The sequence below is a fragment of the Zosterops lateralis genome (assembly GCF_965231275.1).
Source record: "Zosterops lateralis genome assembly, chromosome: Z".
In the NCBI taxonomy this organism is placed as follows: domain Eukaryota; kingdom Metazoa; phylum Chordata; class Aves; order Passeriformes; family Zosteropidae; genus Zosterops; species Zosterops lateralis.
In genome coordinates, this window is record NC_139800.1 from 52888674 (window position 1) to 52905977 (window position 17304).

The 17304-nt window shown below is 35.0% G+C and overlaps 1 protein-coding gene across 1 annotated transcript in view; it reads right to left on the reverse strand.

Moving 5' to 3' along the window:
* The window catches only part of SHOC1 (shortage in chiasmata 1), a gene marked incomplete at both ends in the record, with an annotated part of 46072 nt that overhangs the window by 8414 nt on the left and 20354 nt on the right, over window positions 1-17304 (reverse strand). Inside the window, 9 exons of the mRNA XM_083883180.1 lie at window positions 902-1013; window positions 2625-2730; window positions 3208-3386; window positions 3980-4049; window positions 5463-5535; window positions 9975-10162; window positions 11739-11846; window positions 14247-14423; window positions 15831-15956. Of these exons, the coding sequence (XP_083739306.1) occupies window positions 902-1013; window positions 2625-2730; window positions 3208-3386; window positions 3980-4049; window positions 5463-5535; window positions 9975-10162; window positions 11739-11846; window positions 14247-14423; window positions 15831-15956 (1139 nt within the window). The remainder of the gene's footprint in view (window positions 1-901; window positions 1014-2624; window positions 2731-3207; window positions 3387-3979; window positions 4050-5462; window positions 5536-9974; window positions 10163-11738; window positions 11847-14246; window positions 14424-15830; window positions 15957-17304) is intronic.

The following is a 17304-nucleotide window of genomic DNA, read 5'->3' on the forward strand; positions in this document are numbered from 1 at the left end:
ACATTACCATGGCTGCCCCAGTGAGTATCAATATAATATAAAGAAACTACATCAAACATAAATACAGCTAAATAATGTAAGCATTAAGGAGACATATAGAAATTGGAAGAACTAGCTTGTATTCCCAACTTCTGTTTTCCTTGAACTTCAAAAGGCTGATTCAAATCTTTATGCCTCTTCTTCCTTTCTCTAAAAAGAAACACTGTCAATACCTTTTTTAGGTTGTTCTTAAGATTTTTTGTGAATTTCAATAATGCAAAATATTGTTATAAACTTCTGAAGTACTTACTTGGCCTATACAAATCATATCATACCTGCACTAAGTATAGAAAGTACATCATTACTAATTGCAGCTTGTAGGAATTGTACTTGTAATACTCATTGATTATTCTATTACATATATATCTTCCAGAAGCAGCTCTTCTATCTGTAGTCTCTCTTGCTGCACGCCAGAATTTAAGTAGTATGCCATTGCTTAAACTATTATTTTTTATTAAAAGTAGGACAAATTATTCTATAGACTAATTCAGATAACTATCTGAAATGGGAGGAATTAATATATACATTGGTAAGAGAATAGAACTACAAATACTTTTCCACAAATACATTATGGTTGCTACAAAATTTCTTTATACAACCCTATTTTCAAGTATGCATCCTTTAATTACATTTCATATAATCAAATCACAGGTCAAATGTTATTTCAGTGAAGAAACTGAGAACATTTTAAACTAGTCAAACTAGAACAGACAGAATTTTAGGGTTAATGATTTGTGATGTGAAACAATGTATGAACTAAATATGATTATGGGGAAGAAAGGATATGTCAGAAGTCTGAAGACATGGCCTAGAAGTTACCAAACACATAATGGAACTTGGACACAGTAGTTTCATTTCGTACCTGCAAAAGGATAGCAGTACATGCATCTATCGTCAACACAACATAACGATCTATACTTCCAAAGAGCCTTAAGGAGTAACTGCTGCTTCTTTCAACAAAGGTAATGCTGTACCTGAATAAGTAAAATTATTTCATTGAAACTCAGACAAGTAAAATAATACTATATTCTTAAAGGACATGGATAACACGCGCCTCTTAATAAAGTTTTTAAACTTAGAGTCCTGATCTTTTTCAAATGCTCAGTTCACTTAAAGACACACTTGAACAATACACATTATGTAGCAATGATTTAGTGAAATTAAATTATATTGCTAACTGCATTGAGTATGACCTTGACACCAAGGCTTTGAGTTTACAAAAAAACAAATAAACAAAAAAAAAAGAGGTAATATAAAAACCAAGACAGAAACTTTTTCTGACTAATTTATATATTGCATTTCTTTTCCTCCTTTCTGGATTGTGCAGCACAAGGCAAAGCAAACTCCCTGATTGCCATTGGTATGATTCTAAAATTTCTGAGTGACTTAGAACTGCCAGCAGCACAAGCTCCTGTTGTGTTTTTCTAGGAAACACAAGAGACCTAAATCTGAATCTGCCAGCAGTATGTCTTCTAGAAACTTGTATAGACAGTGTATTCAGACATTTTTTAAAAAGTAAACTCTTATCTTTACTGAAATTGTACAGCTTTTTGCTAATGAAAAGTAACAAAACACTGTTCCCAGCTATTTGGCTTATGGCCAAGCTGAACAGAGGACTTGAACAAGTCAGAGTTTAAAAGCATGTCAGATTATGTGTTCAAGTTTTAAATATCAAAGACATATTTTTTCCCCTACTGAAATGTAATTAGAAACAGACCAAAAATGTCTCCACAGCTGACTGAAGGATATACGCAGGATTAAAACTGACATGTCTCTCCCACTACATGGTGAAATCAGCTATTTGTATCTCTGTTACTATGTTTGAGAGATATCGCTGCTCTAGTCCCTGTTTCTTTGTTTCTTTTTTTTTTTTAACTTTTACTTTTTTTCAAAAACTTACCTTACTTTTTTACTTTTTACTTTAAAAGGTAGCTTTACCAAGTTTTTATTACCATGAAAGCAAAATTCAACAAAATTATGTCAAAGAAATAATAAAGATGCACAATGCACAACCCTAGAAGTTTCCATTAGGTTATAGAGTATTAAAAATTAAATGAATAGTGGATCTGAATATCATTTATTCATTAATAAATTAGCTTTTGTTTTAAACTTAGCATCTCCTAAACACTGTGATGCACTAGAAAATAAGATGTTTTATTATTGTTCACTTTGAGTATTTAGTTCAGTAGATTAAAACAACATCAACAAAAAAATCTCATAGCAATTTTTATGAAGAATTAAATACAAAGTCTTCCAAGGATCAGAAAGTCCTAAAGAAAAGTTTATAAAAATGATTTTCAGAGAAAAGCTGACAATTAAAAAAGTTGTTCTGGTTAAAAAGTACCAGCTACAATTAAAATTTGCCAATTCCATTCTGGTTGGCATGTGTGTGGATCTCTAGTACTAAGTTATTAACTTCAACAGAAAAAACTATATTCTTGTCTCGCAAAATGCTAATAGTTTACTTGCAGAAATGCACCTGGTAGCCAAGTAGATGGCTAATACATGACAGAATACAATCACATACATGTCCTGAAAATCTGAAAATAAATAGTTCACATGATAAATAGCTTCTTTTCACTCACTTGGATTCAAAAAGCTGAAGAATATCTGGCATACTAAGAAGACCTTCAGTTGTCAGAAATACATATGGAATCTGTACTTCCAGAAGAAAGGAACTACCATGATTCCCTGAAACATTTTGTATATGTAAGTTAATAGTTTAATAAACAAAAAACTAAGGCTACATCAAATGGGCATTCAAAAATGCAGCTTTTGTTTATCTCCAATAAAACACTTCCACTCTATACTTTCTTTTCCTCAAAATGAAAATCCTTTGAATCTCTTTGAAATTATGCTTTAATTCAGATTTTTTTTTTTTTTAGATCTACAACATTTCCTTCAGATGAGGAAGGGTGGATACAGTTTGCAGAAGCTATAAACAACTTATGAACTTGGCACAAGTCTCTTATAAACCCACATGTACTACTACATCTTGGCCAAAACTAGGTTTACACCTAGTTTAGCCAGGTTGTAGTAGTACATGTGGGTTTAGGCCTCATAATGTATTACTCATTCTTTTCCACAGGCACATGAATGTAGCATTTTATGGAACAGAAAATGTTTTCATATGTCAGTCTGTTTATTACAATTCTGGAGAGCACTTACCCATTTGTATTGTTTCAGGCATGTTGGTTTTAAAAGTCATGTAAGTAACATTCAGATTTTTGCACAGATTTTTCCAGCCAGAATTTTCAGAATAATTATATTCCATTACTAATGAGAAGTGTGTCCAAGGGAAGTCAGCTCCAATTTGCTGATTATGTACAATAACGCAGGAATATCTACTCAGACTTAAAAAACCCCAAGAAAATATGAATAAAAATAAGTAGAGGTAATAAAAATAAGGTAGAATTAGCTTCAGAACAAAATAAACTCAGTTTTACTTTGATGAATTCTAACTGCTTAAAGTCCATTTACAAAAACACCTTCCTGGCTAAGGTTCCAACTCCTCAAAAAATTAATTTAAAAATCAAAAGCTGTACTCTTCCTTCGACAATTTTCTGCCTGAAATACAATATTTTCCAGAAATGTCAAAATCTTTAATTTCTTTTGTTATGCCCTTTCACCATCTTTTTCTAAAACATGCAAAAATCATGTTTTTCTATACATTTCTCTAAAAAAGCTTTTCTAAACAGGCAAAACAACATATAAAGAATATGTAATTTTTGTTTTGTTTATTCCCTAAAGTTCCCCCAAGCCTCACTAAGCATTTTTCTAGAGTGGACAAAATTCTCAACTCTAAAAATGAAGCTGTAGGTTCATACAATGAAAACTTTACTCCAGACTGGAAAGCCCCATGGAAGTGAACTAAAGTAACTGAAGTTTCACTTAGTACCAACTAAAGAATTCGTTCTCACGAATCAAGAATTTAACTTACTGGCTTATGATCTCTTTACAACTTAAAGGGCTTCCCTTTTTCTCAGAATTCAAATCCACAGCTTTCAAACCTGCTTAAAAAATTAAACACTTGATGAAATAATTGAGCCTCCCTTACTATGAATCAATGCACAGTAAGCAGCAGATATAGAACAACACAGGTTATTAAAATATTAAGTATTATACGGTCTGTCTTGCTGAAGTCCTATACAATTTTTGTTTGCATTGTACTGTTGGATGTAATGATTTAGAAACTTACCTCCCAGAACCCAAGGAAAAAGTAATGCAAACAAGTTTAATGTCTCACAAGCTCACAATCCTATTACCTTAAAATAAAAAATTAAAGGGCAATAAAAAAGGAAGCACATTTCCCCCTTTATAAGTTAAATTTTTTTACATTCTTTATACATTTGAAATTTTAACAGGAAGATGTAACTAAGAAGGGATATTGGTACAACACAAGTGCCTCTTTTCAAGTGTAGTTGGATTGACCTCTCTTGGTTTGCAACCAAGTCTTAAAACAAATAAGTCTCTTTTCATTAAGTATTATTATTAGTAAAAGCACAGTGAACATGCCTCCTCCCTTTCAAAACATTCTAAAAGACAGGCTTTCTTCTTTTAAGAGAACAGGAAATCTAACTTTTTTTTTAAAGGCAAAAGAACAGTACAATACATGATGCTTGATAAGGTTCAAGCAAGTAGGATTTATGAAAATGGATTTTAAAAAAACAACATGAAAGCAATCAGTGACTTGTTCTAAACACAACTATAGGGTCAAATTACAATTTTCCTGAAATGTTTTGTTTTACCAGCTGAACTTGCAGTGTTGAACAAGCTTATACCTGTGAAATTACTCACAGGTAAAATGTTGTAGTGATTAAAGTGCTGCTTTTATCAGTGTTGAAGTGAGATACTGGAAACAGTATCTTTTGCCTTGAGTTTTATAGATTGATTCAGCTTATCGTGACTAATTTAACAAACAAGATATCAGCAACATATAGATAAAGGAAAATATGATCTGTACCTGACTACTCATTCAAGGCTTTATGCTGAGGAGTTTAGTCAAGACTTAAAATCTAACTGCTCTGAATACGCTTGCAAGGAAGAAAGCTTATGACCAATGATCAGCTAAAAACAATGAGACAACCTGACCAAGATAACAGATACAAATATAATTAAGCAATGGGCTGTCCACAGCTCCTTCATGTTCTGTTAAAAAAAATCTTTGAGTCAACAGATAAATTATCACTCTCTTGCAATAGAAAACATTAAACAGAACTCTTAAATGGGAGAAAATAAAATTCAAAGATAAAAGGCTGATGGAAAAGTTACAAAATATTAAACAGTGAGAAAAGTATGTAGAAAGGTTCCTGATCAGAAGAAAAGGGAGAAATACCTGCACCAAGCATTTGAACAGGAATGCAGCAATATACAGAATAACAGCCACTTTTTATTTCAAAAATACACATTAAATAATTATTTACCTTCTATCTTAGATAATGGGCGAATGAAGGCATCTTTTTCTCTTTCAGAATCCATCCTTGTAATGATTAGTATCTGTATGAAGACAAGTAAAAGAAACTCTAGTAATATTAATTGTCTTTTTCTTTCAGCCTGCATACATCTTTCTTACTCCTCTGCATAGAAAATACAGGATTGAATAGAATACAAGAAAATACAAGATTGACTACAGATGGCAAAACCAGAAAATTCAGTTTTCCACAATGACAATCATAAAATATCTCAACTTGGAAGGGACCCATAAGGATAGAGTCTAACTCCCTGCTTCTCACAGGACTACCTAAAACTAAACCATACAACTGTGTCCACAAGCTTCTTGAACTTGGACAGGTTTGGTGTTTTATCCACTTATGCAGGAGTCTGTTCCAGGGAAGACCACCTTATAAGTGAAGAACCTTTTGTCTAATGTGCCTGAACTTCCTCTGACAACGCTTCATTCCAGTTGCTTGTGTCCTGTTACTGGTCACCAGAGGGAGGAGATATGCCCCTTCCCCTCTGCTGTTTTGCTTAAGGAAGGTGTAGGCTGTGATGATGTCACTCCTCAGTCTTCTCTTTCCCACAAGGAACAACAAAAATCACTTTGGCTGACCCTCTTTTTGCCCTTGAGGTCTCTTACCATCTTGGTCCCCCTCCTCTGGACAGACGAAACAGACAAGTTTGATATCCTCCTTATACCGTGGTGCTACAGCCCTTGCCTGTCTGTGATGCTGTGCCTGATGCAGACCAGGACACGGGGCCCCTCTTGGCTGCCGGGCACTGCTGACTCAATTTGGCATTGACACAGACTTCTAGTCTCTTCCCACTGGGCTCCAGTCTCTTCTTTCCCAATTTGTATGCACAACCATGACAGCCCCATCCCAGGTGAAGAATCTGGCACTAAGTCTCAGTATATTTCACAGAGCTAGTGAATGGTCAGCTCTTCAGTTTAATTTTTTTGTAAGGTCTTTCTACTCTTAAGAGAGTCCCCTGCTCCTCCTAATTTAGTACCACCAGTAAAATCATTTAATGTCTTTTTGATTCCTGTGTCCAGACAACTTATAAAAATATTTAAGAGCACTGTCTCTAAAACTGAGCACTGGGGAACACTACTGGTCACTGGCAACCAGCCTGACGTAATTCTGTTCACTGTAATTCTTTGAGCTCAACCCATCAGTCAATTGTTCACCCAACCCAGTATTACAGACTTGTCTAGCTCTGTGATGAACAGTTCACCTAGGATACTGTGAGAGACAGTTTTAAAAACTTCGCTAAAATTAAAACTCACACTCACTGGCTTCCCTTGGTTAACTAGATGGGTCACCTTGTCATAAGTGGGAAAAGAAAGGAAATTAGGTTGGTTAAGTAGCACTTTTCTCTTGTGAACCTGTGCAGGTTGCGGCCAATGACTGCACTGTCTCTCAAGCATTTTTCACTAACTCCCAGAACAAACTTTTCTACAATTTTAACAGGCACTGAAGTGGGACTGAAAAAAAAAAATCTGTAATTAACAGAGACTTAATTCTTTCCCTTCTTGAAAATTGAAACAACATTTAACACCTTCCAATAAGTTGGGATCTCTCCAGACTCCCAAGACTGTTGAAAATAATGGAAAACTTCCCACAATGATATTTTTGAGCTCTTCAGTATCCTGGGATGAATCTCACTGAACTCTATACATCTATGCACATCCAGATGGAGCAGCAAGTCTCAAACAAGTTCAGGATTGGCTGGGAATTTAACATAATCCCCAGTATCAGTCTTCTTACACTGGCCTCTGGGGATTGAAGACATGCAAAAGAAAGGCATTGAATGTCTCTGCTTTGTCTACATCCCTATTTGTGAGCCACCTAGTTGAGCAATAGACCAATGTCATCTTTGATTCCTATTTTGCTCTTGATTTATTTAAAAAAGCTCTTTCTGTCATCCTTCACAGTGTTGGCCAGCTTGAACTTCAATTGAGCTTTGGCCCCATAAATTTTCTCCCTACAGGAGTGAGCAGCCCACCTCAAGTCCCTTCATGTAATCTGTTCATAAGTGACTTCCAAAGTCCATATACATTCCTTTTCTTAAATTCTAGAAGACCTCTGCTCAGGCAGGCCAGGCTTCTGCCTTACTTGCTTGGCTTTTGACTTGCTTGGAATTCCCTGCTCTGATACTCAAAAAGATTGCTACTTAAAGACACTATCTAAAGTTATTATACCGTATTATTACTATTTTACTAGACAGATCTGTCACATTAGAAACATTATCCTTGTGGAGACAAAACTTAAGCTGAAGATATCTAGAATTCAGCCTGCAAAGTACTTATGTGTTGGAGGGAGGTACTGGATGTACTGTTGAACTAATTAGAAAGATTCTCCAATCTATAGATGGAGTCACAAAAGTGTTTCTGCCAGAGATCCGAGACTCATTAAATATGGCCTAAGACAAATATGTTGAAAAGGATTAGAAGCTACCAAACTGATACAGTATTAAAAAGAATCTCTGCCAGAAAAGGTGTTTACATTGTCCATAATTTCAACTGATACAAACTAAACACATGCTACACTAAATATATAAAGAAGAATAAGTACCTACATACACCATACTTTCTGACAGGATGCTCCCTGAACTTTTATGCCATTGTACAGGCACTTTTCATGGTATACACAAGATATTACTTTTAAGAAGGCATTTAGCATTGTTTCATTCTTAAGATTTACAGACATAAGATAATTGTATGTGTAAATATTAAAAGTGTGTTAGATCTTGTCAGAAAAGAACTTCTGGTAAGACAGGCAATAATAAAGCAGATTTCAATTTCCATCAGTAGGTACATGGAAGAGCCCCTCAAGAATCCACTGGCTCTGTATAAGAAGTTTTGGACAACCATGTTTAAAAATGTAGACCAGCTTTCCCACAAACAACTCAACAGCAGACTCATTGCATGTTCATGTGAGCTAGATGAAATTTTTAGTCATTTTCTAGTACAAAAGATAATGAAACGAAGAGTAAAAATATTTTTTTTTTCTAAACCAGCAGTAACTTCCTCCTTACAAAGGAAATGTCCCATTGCAATCCTGCATCAATAACAACTTTGGCTAATAAAAGGATAATGAAACTATCATATTTCACATCATAATAACTGATACTGATGTGATATGATAGAACAGTAAATAGTTTATTGAATACAACTTCTTATTAAACTGGAATACTCCTTCTACCTTGTCTGGCTCATTAAAATCTGTCTCTGAATGTTAGGAAACAGTAAACAATTAGTAATTGCGGGGAGGGGGGCGGGGAAAGCATTACATTGCATGCATATATCTGCATGACTAAATCAAGCAAGCAAGTCAAAACTCAGTAGTTATAGCTAATTTTTTAAAAAAATCATGGCTAGTGGACTTCAGAAGAAAAGGCAAATTGTCACTGAGCTGACATCAAGATGACATCAAGTTCTCATATGCCTCTGACTACAACATAATCCTAGTATCACAGAGCAAAATGTGTTGCTCTTAAGAAGACTAAAAGGATGCAAAATCATCTCAGTGTGTCTGTTGAAGGACAGACAACAGGACAGCCAGTGCCGTTTTATTTTTGTTGCTTTAATTTTAAATTCTGGAAGGGTATATAATAAGTTGTTATATTGTTCTTCTCAGCAAAATTTAACCAAAAGATATTCAGAGCTCCCAGTGCAACTCTTAAACATAAGAAGAATAAATCCCCAGGAAGTGAAGTACAAAAAGAAGCTAAAATAAACTTAAAGATCTTTCTTGGCTGTGTTTAGGATCATAAATTCTATTCCAAATAGTTAGAACACTTTGAACACTATGCATTTCATTCTGTTTCTTAATGAGATCAGTATTCTGTAAAGAAATAATATATATTCTGTAAAGGAAATTGGTGTTTTGCACTGTGCCGTATCACCCAAAATATTCACACATCAGAAAAGAGAATCTTCGGACAATTTGAATATCCTCCAAAACTCCCCCTTCTACGCCAAAGCTATCATTCACAGCCATTTGCTTCCTCTATTATTCAAATGCCAGAAGGTTGGCCAGCTACATCGTTTAAGCAGATGTTATCTGTGGATTACACCATCCACGTGCTCCTTGGCATATGCGCGCTCCAAGTCATGCCATATAAGCACAGTCATGTCTTCTGCTGTGATTCTCTCTGTGTCAGATGAGTGAGGCTTTCAAATAAAAGGTTATATTATTATTTTCAGTAACCGATGTGATACAATATACTTATAAGGAAAACAAAACCACCTACAACAAGATAAAGCCTTGGCAATGCTAAAACTCTTTTGTGTTCTTTCATGCAACAAGGGGAGATTTGATCAAACGAAAACTTACACTGCTGCGACAGTGTTCTTAAAACTTATGTTAGCCTTATTTAATGGATATCATGAGGTTTTTTTCATAAACAAACCCTTGTTAAAACATAGTTTTGCAATTATTCATGTAACCTGGAACAATTTTGTTTAAGAGAAATTAGTTACATTGTTTGTTAACCTTAACACTCTGTTTCTCTCTGTAGCTTTTCATCCAATTTAATATTTCACACTGAAGTGCTGTTATTTTGGGATGTGTTTCATGCTTTTTTTGGCTGCTGTACTGTACAATTTTCAACTGTCTCCAGATGTTATTCAAACAGGATTCTAAAATATTTTTATAGATATCCTTCGCCTTGGACAAATAACCTGTTAATAAAGCAACAAGAGAAGTAAATGAAGTGACAAAAGATAACTGTCAAGCATTGTGTTTAATCTGCACATCAATTTAAATTCTATGTGAAGGTACAAAAACAGATGATATGTTAATGGCTCCCTATTATGGAAGGAGAATATGACCACTGATTGGGTACATAAAGGGTGTTTATAAAACTGCCATACTGTATGTAGTATCTGCTATGTAACTCCAGATAGAATTACACAAGATTGCATCCTAAAACTGCAGATGCTATCAGCAACACTCTTATATTTAACTAATCTGTATTGTTGATACTAAGTAACAGCAGTATTTCTATCACCATTGTCTAAAAGTTGTTTGTCTTATGTGTTTACCACTCTCTATATTACCACAACTAGTCTCAACTCTGAATGATGCCTTTTATGTATAAATGGTGAACAATGCTAGAGTTAACTGAAAATGCATAAAGAAAAATACACCCAATATAACTACATAATGAATCACACAGCACAACACAACAGCGAAGACTACAAGGCCTACTAGTACCTCACTCAACTTTCTAGATTTTTTTTCAGATCTTTTTTACTTGTACGATTTCCTGTGTGAGCTGTTGTGCAGCTTTGGAAACACAGGTGCTTTTGTAATTCTGAAATATCATCTAGGAGTGCTACAATAAACAGTGGAGGAAGAACTGCTCATTTTTCTTTCTCCTATCCTTCTATATTTTTTAAAGTAATGACAGAAAAGAATTGTACTCAGGATTCTACTTATATATTCATTCTGTATCCTTCCTACTCTTTTATTGCTAGAAATATTTAAGGAAATACAAAATATTTTTTTTCCCTACAGTTCAGTTTATGGAAGACATTTTACATTAATTTTAAGGAAACATTATCCATCAAGGCATAGTTCAGACTGAAGGCAGAGGCTCTGAAGCAACTTTATTTCCTATAAAGACAGAAAAAGTCTGACTTTCCTAGGACATTCATAAACACTGTCTTCAACTTCTTATATATCTATCCCAATAGCGGGATCTGAAAATTCAAAACACATGACTGTGGGAATTTGACAAGCTCAGCATTATCATTTCAGGCATTAAACTGGGTTACAATGGATTTTCATCTTCCAAATTTGAACAAGACCAGAAAAGCTCAATAAAATCCTTCCACGCAAGTCCAGTGTTGTAAGTTCAAACCTCTTTCCTCATGACACATTAGATAATATTTAAGATTTTGCTTAAATGCTCTCAGATTTAAGTAGTTCCCTTCCACAGAGTGTAACAATATTTCATGTGGAAAGTGTTCCACACTCACAAAAGATAGACAGTAAATAGAAAAGGACTTTACATTTTTGCATGTTTCTCAGTTTCCACATAGAGGTTCCAATGAAAATTAGTCATTCTGAGATACAAGACATATTATCTATGTGGAAGTTCTTAACAAATCCATGGAATAACATAAACAGTGGTCTTTTAGTCATGAACTGAGCATATATCCTGATGGCACAGTCACAGCTACAAACATGAGAGATGGTCTTCAGAACACACTTTGGGTTTCTGGGTATCATTATTCAGTACTGAAAACAAACCTAGAACTGTATCCAAGCCACATGTCAGCAGCAGATCTCGAACTGTCACCAGCAGGTGTACCAGAGCAGCGTGTCTGAACAGCATAATCTCCTTCTCATCTACTTTACCTTTACAAATAGAAGACAGAGGTGTGGTCTACACAAAATTTCACAACTCACATTCTCTCTCTCTCTCTCTCTCTCTCTCTCTCTATATATATATATGTAGTCATCTTAAAAGATCTAGGTATATAAGCATTTTCATTAAACACACTTAAACATAGATATCCTCCAAAGCTTAACCTTTGGTGAGATCTGTTGGTCTTGCCAAATAGCTTATGATATAGCATAACACTTCCCAGGTCATCTGACCCACAGCAAGTGGCACACAGGCCAATGTTTTTGAAAAGTTTGTACAGATAGATGGTGCTTGCTGGAAGAGGAGGAGGTAACAGTTCCCCTGGGCATATCATTAAACCCACATTACTTTACTGATTTTAGTGTGGCAATTCTCTGCAGCTAATAAACATCTCATGATGAGAATTTTCACCTTCACGAAGGTAAATTTGAATGATATTTGCTTCTTCTTAGCCCCGGGCACATCAAACAAATGTATGGCCTTCCTATTCTGTATTGTGTATCCATTCTGAATGTCTATTATAGGACTTGATTGAACAGGAAAGAATTTCTAGTTGGAAGACAGAAGGTATTTTTGGGACTTGCACAGAGGTAATGGTGCAGTTCATTATCATGAACCAGAAATTTTTGAAACCTCAGCTACAGAGTAAGTATGCTTAATAATAAAACACATACTTCAAGATTGGAGGAAGATAATTGAAGAATAAATCACCACAGCTGAAGGTGCATTCTAGGAGGAAAATACTAGCTAGTTCTGTGTACTGGGATTAATATAACTTTTAATTCAAAAAGACAAACAAAGCACTTGGGAAGGAAAATTAACTGAAAGACACAGCATACAGAAGGACTTAGCTGGAAACTATATGAAAGGCAAAGATCTTGCAACTATCCTGCATCAAAAGATAGAAAGTTGGTGTTCAGCTCTGTTAGTGAAGGACTATGTCCAGCTCTTTACATCAATCACCATAAAAACTCAGTGAGGAATACAGGTCATTTGGAAACAAAGTAACACAGTAAGAAACCATTTTATGATGAAAGACTGGAGCACTTTCGATATTCAATGCATAAAAGACCAGAAGGGAAATAGTAATCTAATAGATCATTACCATCACAATAAATGATTTCTACGTTCACTCAGAGATTAAGGAGCAAATACATTAGCATACTCTGGAATAAAGTGGAATGAGACTGGATATTGTGAAACTATTTAAAACCAGGAAGGAAATAAAAGTATGTTACTGGGGTGATTTTTGTATCTCCTACAAAGATAGATAAATAGTCCTTAGGAACAAATTGAGTATCTTCTCTCTTGTTTCTGTGGACCTCCCAGCAAGAAAGTTCTTACTTCCTTCTGCTGCTTTAGTTGGGGAAAAATGTAATTTCTGTAACATGTAAACTGCATTTGATACCACATTTGTCCCTCATGTTTGTGAAGATGATGTTTGCTTTTTTGTAAACTCTTTCACTTTGAGTGAATACTGCTGCTGACAATTTTAATATGCTAATTCTATAGATTATAGTCTGTCATTCTGTGGGCCAACTACAGTTTCTTTTTGTTTGCCTTCCCTCTCATTTGTGGTTTCATGGTCATTAATGTTTTCTTTGGGAAAAATACATTCAGCACAGAAAGTAATGAAATTGAGACAAGAGTTGAGACAAGGGCATAATTTGTGACATAATACAAAAACTTGGCAGGTAGTAGACAGCCTCCTATGTTATCCTTACAACTAGTTCTCACCTACGAGCTGTAGAACTCAAAAAATAACACAAAATACCAAGTAACATTCTCAATGTGCCTCAAACCAGTCTCTATTTTGTTATTAAGTTTTCCCAACTCTCTCTTTACAGTCAAAAATCTTGGTAAGGGGTCATTAACTGTGATGACTTTCCCTCTAATTTTTCTGATTTGATAGGGCTTTCACATGCCACATAGGAGAGAAACGAAGTCAGAAAGAAACCAAATTATTATGTATGCTTTTTCCTCCTCTTTTCTAACATGGGCATAGTATTTGCATGATGATGCAGGTGTGACAAAATATAGCTACTAAAAGAAAAGAAACAACAAAGCCACACAAACAACTTTTAATTTAAAATCTAGCATGAAAAAGAATTAAACATTGTTTGCTATAGAAACATAATTTCTGAAGCATATGTAAAACCTTTTAAATTGAAGTCCAATTAAAATACTTTTGTATTGCAATATTGAGGTTAATAAAATTTAATGCTGAACAAGGAGACATCTTCGAAATAAAAGAGGAAATCAGTTGTTGTAACTCAGTAAGACAAACTGTTAAAAGATTTACCATTAATTTACAAAACATCTTGAACTTTGTGTCACTAATTAAATCTGTATTGATTTTAAAGAAGAAAAGATTTTTTTAAAAAACATACCTTGCTTAAAATTATCACATATCACTTTCTCTTGCTGCTTTAAGAAAAACCTTGTATGATCAAATTTAACACTGTCAAAGCTCCAAGTAACAGAAGCAAGTACACCCAGATGTGTCAAATCTTTTAGTACAGGAATGGCTGCTTCTTCCAAGAGGCAGTATGCCTGGCATTGGCTTTCTGGATAACACAATGAACAAAGCATAATAATCAAGTTTCATTTCACATACCACTGCTGGACATGAATACTCAAAATACCTAGCAAAACATTAACAACTTTATCTTGTTCCTGAAAGATGTAACATTATTGGAAAAAAGTTACTTTCCACAGAGCCACCTGAGTGGCAGCAATCAGCTGATCCTCACAGCAGCTAACCACATTGTTCCATGCATTCCACAACATGATCAAACTCCACGATGAAAAGTTAGGACTTTCTACTCCTGTGACTCACACTAAGATTGTGTTACTATTCAATTGTTCTACAGCCTGCTTCCACATCACAGTGTTTTTCTGTTTTCACAGCAGAAATGCTTTAATTTTTCTCCCCAATTGCGTTTAAAGAATTTTGCTTCAAAATTTATTAGGAAAAAAACCCCCACCAAAACTTAAAGCTATCATGCCCATCTCAGATGAGAACAGGAGAAAAGACTACTCCACTCTCTCACTGATTCTGTGAAAGAAAGTCCTATTAAGCACATGACTGGAATCAACACATTTCCATGGAAAACCAAACTAATCTGTGCTAGGCCTACAACTTTCTAGGGCTGGGTATTTTTAATTTGATGCCATATAACAACTTGGATAAATATTATTTAGGTTCTGCTCTACCATTTCTACTGCATGAGAAAAGAGCTGTCAGTCATATTCTTTGATACACCTCGTACAACAGCTGGAGTTCAAGGGGTAAGGCCCAGCCAAGTACGAGATAAAACCACAGTTGTTTTTTACTGTGTTGAAGACCTTCCTATGAAAATGACTATTGATCTCTTCCATCCTCATTTCCTCAGACAAAATTGTGCAGCATAATAAATGGAAAGTACTGATTTGCATTAAGAGATTTCATGCCCGCTAATTTTGATCAGACATAACTCAAAGTCCAAGTTACTCTTTTCACCTTGGAGGCAATTGGCTTTAGTCTTAAGAATGGAGCTCCACGGCCTGCTCTCACCTCTGAGCGAAAATAAACATCCGTCTACTTGCAATACTTCCAGCTGTGAAGAGACTAAGTCTAATAATTTCTGTATTTGTTCGAGCAACACTATTTAATATAAAATCCTATTGCAAAACTATATAGAATCATAGAATAACCAATATCATAGAGTTCAACTGTTAACCCAGCACTACCATGTTCACCACTAAACCATGTCCCTAAGTGCCACATGCTCAGGTTTTTTTTAACACTTTCAGAGATGGTGAGTTCACCACTTCCTTGGGAAGCCAGTTCCAATGCCTGACCACCCTTCCAATGAGGAAGTTTTTCCCAATATCCAATCTAAACCTCATCTGCTGCAGTTTAATGCCATTTCCTCTGGTCCTACCCCTTGTTACCCGAGAGAGGATAAACCAGTTCCAAAAATACTGTATACCTGATGGTTGAACACTGACAGTGATACTGTCTTCATTCTTTTGGGTTTCTTCCTCTGTTCTTACAGTCTCACAAAAAGAATCATCCTCTTTGTGTACATGCATATGCTGCTCTTCAGGCTCTACTACTAAATAATGAAACCACAAGTGAATATTTAGCTACAAATATCAAAAAATCAGCTCAATGAAAAAGAAAATTGTTCTATAAATAACTCAATATGCAAAAATACTTTCAAATTAAGTTGCTTCTGTGGCACATACATTTTCTCTTCATGAATTCTTTATTGTTTTCATGGGCTTATACACTACAAAAATCCGTAAGACAAAACCAGATTAGGTTCTGCTTGCCTTTACAGCCCAAGAAGTCAGCCATTATCAGGTTGCTCTTCCTAAGGGCAGAAATACAGGCTGGGAAAGTTAAGGAGCTGGTCTTACTGCTCTATAATATAGCTCCAGAGGACCTTTCATATGTCTTTATATGGAGAAAAAACAAGCATGACAGAAAAGATGCTGCTGACCACAAGGAGCTCAAACTACAAAAAAATACATCAGTGAGTATGAGTAGAAAAGGTTAGATACTTTAAGCCATACAGAAAGAACATAGAAGTAGGAAAAGGATACTGAAAATACTTTTTCTCCTGTCTTCTAGCTACCTTTTGCAACTTATTAATATTTCTAAGTGGCCTTCCCTTCTTCCTGATATATACTGATGCATGAACTATTACTTCTGGCCAGAAAGCTTCTTCTATCTTTTAATTTCTGATTATTTTTCTGTGAGAGGGGTTCTTATTGAATAAGAATATTCTTCTAAATATTATTGATTTTTCTACTTAAGAATGTCACTTTCCTCAGAAAACAAACAAATAATACAGAGACAGAAGGAAAAGAAAAACTGATTTTTTTATTCTAGTTAACTTAGATAACTTGCCTTATTTCAAAAAGATATTTGGGGTTCAAAATAGGAATTTAATTGTATCCTCTACTTTCCTCCTGTGTATTTTCTAAACATTACACACAATGCTATCTTTAAAAAAATAATTCAAACAAGAAAGAAGCCTACAAGCACTGCTGGCCTTTCTAAATTTTCAGTTAGAGTTAGAATGACCCCTGAAAAAACTTTTCTTTATTGAAAAAGGATGCAATGATTTATATAATTTCTACATCGATGTGGCTTATCACAGACCCCCGTATTTTAATGAGTTCTCTATATATCAGGCATAACTGATCTGCAACTCTGGGGTCTACCTGTACACATAATCTAATCTGCATTGAGTCTTCTTAAACCTTCCCAAGCCTGCTCGTGACCGTGACAGCTCGTCTTTCAATACATTTGCATTCCTTGTTAGGCGATGCAGGTCTGGTCAGGGTTCACTAGATGGCGGCATAAAACCTCAGGTACCTCGGTCTCTTACTTCTAAAATTTGGATTATTGCTTTCTGACGCCATGAAATGTTTTTTGCATCTCTAGCAGTGTCA